Source organism: Hemitrygon akajei, chromosome 15 (assembly GCF_048418815.1).
Source record: "Hemitrygon akajei chromosome 15, sHemAka1.3, whole genome shotgun sequence".
NCBI lineage: Eukaryota > Metazoa > Chordata > Chondrichthyes > Myliobatiformes > Dasyatidae > Hemitrygon > Hemitrygon akajei.
The window spans coordinates 39960637-39966818 of NC_133138.1; the positions used below are offsets into that span (position 1 = coordinate 39960637).

Consider the following 6182-nt stretch of genomic DNA (forward strand, 5'->3'; position numbering starts at 1 on the left):
AAATAACGGGGGATAAAATATCTGATCGAAGTGGAATGCATCTACAAAGTTTGAATAAAAGAGTGAGGGAATACAAAATACAACGAACAGATACGGTAGCCACGCAGGGATTTCCTGTCACAGGATGAGCAAGCGACTATTAATAGTTTTTGTTCCTAAATCGGCATTAAAATTACTTAGTGGATGGTACACCACATAACGAAATATTAAAGCGACGAAAGATAATCTCTGCTAAAAGTGAAATTTGTAAAGCATCCGAAGAAGAAATACAGAATCCAAAAGAGAATCAGTGAGGCTATCAAAATTGAATGTATTCATAAATCAATCTTGTTGAACTAACTGAAAAAAATAGCAGAAAGTGAAGGCAAAAATACTGAGTGCTGCTATGTTTGTTTCTATTCTTCTGAAATTTCAACAGATCTTGAATAAGGAAACTCTGCGGAATAATGCCAAAAATCAGAGAATGGTGTCTAAATGGATTTGTAGAAGAGTAGACGAGTATCTGTCCTAAAGACAGATGAGATCAGTCGCAATTAGGTGCAAAATGACAAACTGGCAAAAGATTAAAATAATAATCCAGGACAGATTCTGTTGCAAACATAACTGTCAATCATTCGCTGATAATAAATAATTGCAGCTAGTTTCGGAAGTACAGTTTAAAATATAAACCAATCCATTACAGGCAACGAACGCTACTGCTTCCTATTAGCTAATAGTGACAAAAAAATAATGTGACATAAGCAGAATACGATGACTTGTACGATTAACAAATGGTTAACAAAACAGGCACAAAATAGAGAAATGAACGAAAAGACATTTTATTTGGAAGAGTATAACAGGATAATATATGAAATTAACAATATCGACAGCAATTACGAGGAAATTTAATCAAAGACAGAAATAAACAAATCACGAAAACTAATCATTCAGAATAGGCCCTTTAGAAAGAATGCAGGCAGCAGACTCCGGGAGCCAACTACAGCAGAATGGAATTCAAAAACAGCAGCATCGCCACAAGTTTAGTTCGGAAGTACATTTGATATCATCTAGGCGACATGCGGGAAAATTAAACAAAACGATGTCGTGTTTCAGGTGAAATTGTAAATTAAGGAAAGTCGGAATATTGCTGAACGAATTGGATAAAGTTTCTAAGATAATTCAACAGGGTAAATAAAAGGAAAATATTTGCATGAGCAACGCCTACGATAAAATACTATGGCCAATGATCAAGGATCCTAAAAATAACCAAATATTAATAAATCAGCAGGTAATTCAGGGAAAATAATTCCAGTTAACGTTGCGGAACACGGCAGCACATTCCGTCAAATAGCATGGTGTAAGCGAAAGCTTGATAAGCATAAGATAAATAATATCATGCTACAGGAGGAGGATGAACAAGATAGGCTCTAAAAGTATAACTAGCTGTAGTGTAAATATACCACTGAATATGACGTATCGCATGAAAGTTAGAAGCAGCTCACAATATTTCTTTACCTCAAGAAAAAAAGTACCTAATTTGATGCCAAATTAAGCATTAAACTGCAGTGTTTCAACATTGTCCTTTCATAAGTAAGCGCAGATTTTATAAATTAAAAGGTGCCAAACCCTTACCGGTCAGTGGATTGAATATCAGCACGGATTTTCAAACATTAACTGTTAACCATTCAGGATACGATAGGGGCTTTCGTCAATCAGTCGGCTAGGCAATCAAATCTAACCATGGTTACATAATTGGATCAACTTATGGGTACAGTGTTTCTGATAAACAACCAAATAATGAAAGGCAATAGTATTTACCTCCCAAACTTAAGTAAATGTTAGGATTTTGTAAAAACCCTCCAGTTTTATAGCAACTTTCTGGTTCAGTGCTGACCTTGAGTAAAGTTTAGATTGTAGGGTTTCAGGAAAAGAAATTCACTCTTGGATGATTCCGGTGTCAAACACACCGAGTAATGATAATTCTCAGGGAAGGATGCCATCTGACTAGTTCTAGTACCATTTGACGAATCTCTTGGTGCATCGCCCCGAGTAAAGGCCTCCTTCGAATTTCTCGGCCTGGAACAATATATTGGGCAACCGAAATCTTGGACAATGCCACCATCTTGCTTACACTTTAATAAAACCAAGAAAACGATTATCAGAAGAAACAAAACCGATGTTGATCCGAAGGTCACAAGTAAATAAATATTCACATCCGAAACAAAACCAGGATTACTATGAAAATCCCTCCTTTCAGACAAATTCTCAGTAACATTGCCCAAAATCGACAAGGAGATTGTGGTTGTAGTGGACATGCTCGGCTGTCCATTATCCCTCACTAAGATGACAATACTCTGCGATGCATCGTCCAGCTCTAAGATACTTCTCGTTGTTCTGATTTCCCCTGAGCTCCGCCCCACGCTGAAGAGAGTGAGATCGGTTGCCTGAACTATCTGGTAAGAGAGCCGAGCATTCTGACCAGAATCTGCATCAGTTGCTATGATTTTGGCGACCAAGTAGCCCTGACCCGCTGTCTGGGGCAGGATCTCCACGCTTCCCGATCCACTCTGTGCTGAAGGTGAAACAATTACAGGAGCGTTGTCATTTTGATCCAGGATGATCACACTCACCGTAGCGCTGCTGCTCAGTGGAGGCACTCCAGCGTCACGGGCTTGAACATGGATCTGAATGCTTTTGACCATCTCGTAGTCAAAGGAGCGCAATGCGTAAATTGTGCCGTTCATCGAGGAAATGCGGAAGTATGTGGGCATCAGTGAATCCTGCGAAATTTCCTTGAAGGAATAAGAAATATAGGAGTTCTGGTCCAGATCCGGATCGAACGCAGTAACTGTGAAAATGGAAATACCTGGAGCATTATTCTCCATCACATAGACAGCGTAGGAAGATTGGGAAAATCGTGGTGTGTTGTCATTTACATCAGAGACAGATAACTGGATTGTTTGATTTCTTGATAGCGGAGGAAGCCCGGAGTCCCAGGCTGTGACAGGTATCTTATACATTGGGGTGGTTTCCCGATCCAATAGGCGAGTGGTGACCACTTTAAAATGGTCTTTCTGGGAGGACTCAATTTTAAACGGAAGTCCCAGTGGAATCTCACAATGAACTTGTCCGTTTACTCCTGAATCACGATCCGTTACGTCCAACAGCGCAACCACTGCCCCGGGCAGGGCATCTTCGCGGACTTTGCCAGACAGGGATATCACTGTTATCTCCGGGGCATTATCATTCATATCAATCAAATCGATCAGCACTTTGGAACGTCCTATAAGTGCTGGTGAACCATTATCTACGGCTTGCACATCGAGTTCGTAACATTTCTCATCCTCAAAGTCCAGCCGTTTCTGAACTTTCAACTCACCAGTTTCAGGATCCAAACTGAATAATTCACGCACTCTCTCTGGGAGATTAACGAAAGAGTATTTCAGCTCACCATTAGCACCTTGATCCAGATCAACAGCACTGATTTTCGTCACCAATGTTCCCAAAGGTGCGTTTTCTTCCAGTTTCGCCGTATATACATCATTATCGAACACAGGTGCATTATCGTTGTTGTCTAGTACGCGGATGGTGACTTGAGTTGTCCCTGACCTCGGGGGCTTACCGCCGTCAACGGCCGTCAATACAAGTTGGATAGCTGCTTCTTTTTCACGGTCCAATGATTTCTGTAACAGCAACTCTGCGTTTGTAACAGTATTCTTTCTGGCGTGCATCTTCAAACCAAAGTTCTCGTTCGGACTCAGTATATAAGTATTGACGGTGTTTGATCCCACATCTGGATCAAGTGCGCTCTCTAGTGGGAAGCGGGTACCCGGTGCAACAGATTCAGCCATTTGCAAGACAATGGCGTTTTCTAGGAAAGAAGGCGAATTATCATTTATATCGAGAATGTCCACTTCCCCGCGGTACATTTCGAGGGGGTTTTCTAGAATTATCTGAAAGGCAAGATTGCAAGTAGGGCTCTGTGCACAAAGCTGTTCTCTGTCTATCCGACCGCTAACAAACAGGAGACCGGTCTCTAAATTTACCTCTAAGTACCGGCTTCCGTCAGCTGAGACGAAACGACATTTTCGTGCTGATAACTCTCGTATGCTTAGACCTAAATTTTCAGCAATATTCCCAACAGAAGAGCCATATTCCATTTCCTCCGGGATAGAATAGCGAATCAGACCCATACCTTGTCTCAGTGCGACAACAAGGAGAATAAAAATCAGCATCAACGGTATCAAGGCGTTGTTGTTCTGCGAATTCGCCATTGTCTCTGCAATGAAAGTCTCTTATCCTTATTATATCTCTGCAATCGTTTCGGCAGCTCTATCGGTAAGGAATCCTTTAACCGATGTATTTACCTACAGATAATGTTCCTTTGAGCTGGAGTTCCACAATGTCAATGGAAAATCCTTTCCGACAGCAACGAGGAGGGGCAATGGATCTCCTGCTGAAAGTGGAATACTATTGGCTGGTGGCGGCATAAGAGCCCTGTCAATAACTGCAGAATGCAGTTCTTAAAGCTGGTCTGCATTGGGAATTTAGTGTGCTGCAATTAAAATACAGATTGACAGAGTTATTTGCATTAACATTATCTTTGTAGTAAATAATTTAAAATTAATACTTTAGTGTTTTGATAGTATCAATAATTGATATTCAAAACGGTCACTGCCCTTATCTTCGAGATCGGTTGATCCCATAATTAAACATTAAACAACTAATTCCTTGGATACCTTGACATATCAATGTAAACTGTAGGCTCATGAATAAAGCTGCTGTAAATATTTAACCTCGTAATCGAGAAAGTTAGCCGCATGATGAAAAATCCACGCTGCCGGTTTGCTGAAAGAGATAACGAAATATTGCAAAAACTCAGTAGGTCAGGCAGCACATATGGAAAGAAGACTAGTTAGAGTTTCAGCCTCAGGACCTGAAACATTAAGTATTTTTCTTTCCACAAACGAAGCCTGGGCTGTTGAATTTTTGTTCAGCATTGCTGTTTTTAATTTAAATCCGCAGAGGATAATAAGGGGGAATAAAATATAAGGAAACTGAGAAACAACTGGAAAGGAAAATAAAGCAGAGAAAAAAGCTAAACGCGAAAGCAAAAATATTATATTTATGACATTCAGCCTCCAACCGTTGTACAGAGTAAGCTCACCTGGCTTGACAACAATTGCAGAATCTATTAAAAGTTTTTTTTTTAAGTCAGTATTATCTTGCTTTATATGCAAGCTAGATAGCATACAACAGGAGTCGTACAGTGATACCAGAGACAGTCGTACTTAACATCGTGTCCGAACAGTGGTACGCAGTGCACTGACCAATGATGGCAAGTGTGCCAAACGGCTTCCCTTCTTCTTCGCGCGATCTATCTCTGCTAGCATTTAAACGAACCTCTGTACCTAAAGCCTGATACGGTCTTTGTCGACACCGACGTCTCATATGCTTCTGGGACAAATAAATGAAACAATTCTGGGAGATTTAAAGCCAACGATTGAATGAAAATTGAGGTTAAAATTTCTGATCCAAATGGAATGCATCCACAAAGTTTGAAAACAGTTAAATATTACTAAATGCGACGGTTAGATGCGATAATTGTAGAGATGTTTCCTATCACAGTGGGAGCAGATAACTATTTATAACTTTTCTTCCTAAACAGGCATTGATTTTAGTGGTGAATTACAGATCAGATATCGTAATGTCAGTGCCATGAAAGATAATCTATCCAGAAAGTTGTATTTGTAAAATATCTAAAGTATAACGAAACCATAGCAAAGTATAAAAAATCATTCACCAAGTGTTGTGAAATTATTGAAAATAGCACAAAGTGCAGCTATATAGGACCCTGGTCAGACCCCACCAGACTATGTAACAGTTTCTTCCTCAATACCCAGAGCCTGGACTGACACCTTGCCCTATTGTCCTGTTTATTATTTATTGTAATGCCTGCACTGTTTTTGTGCACTTTACGCAGTCCTGTGTAGGTCTGTAGTCTAGTGTAGCTTTCTCTTTGTTGTTTTTTTTTACGTAGTTCGATCTAGTTTTTGTACTGTGTCATCTAAGACCATGGTCCTGAAAAAACGTCGTCTCATTTTTACTATGTAGTGTATCAGCAGTTATGGTCGAAATGACAATAAAAGTGATTTGACTTGACTTGACTTGACTTGACTTGGAGTACTGTGCTCAGTTCTGGT

General features: G+C 40.0%; 1 protein-coding gene across 1 annotated transcript; it reads right to left on the reverse strand.

The window, feature by feature from the left end:
* Positions 1-820: 820 nt before the first annotated feature.
* Positions 821-4462, reverse strand: LOC140739268 (protocadherin gamma-A6-like). Its single transcript, XM_073067414.1, has one exon. It carries the CDS (start codon positions 4251-4253, stop codon positions 1863-1865), a length of 2391 nt encoding a protein of 796 aa, XP_072923515.1. The 5' UTR covers positions 4254-4462; the 3' UTR covers positions 821-1862.
* Between the last annotated feature and the right edge of the window lie 1720 nt (positions 4463-6182).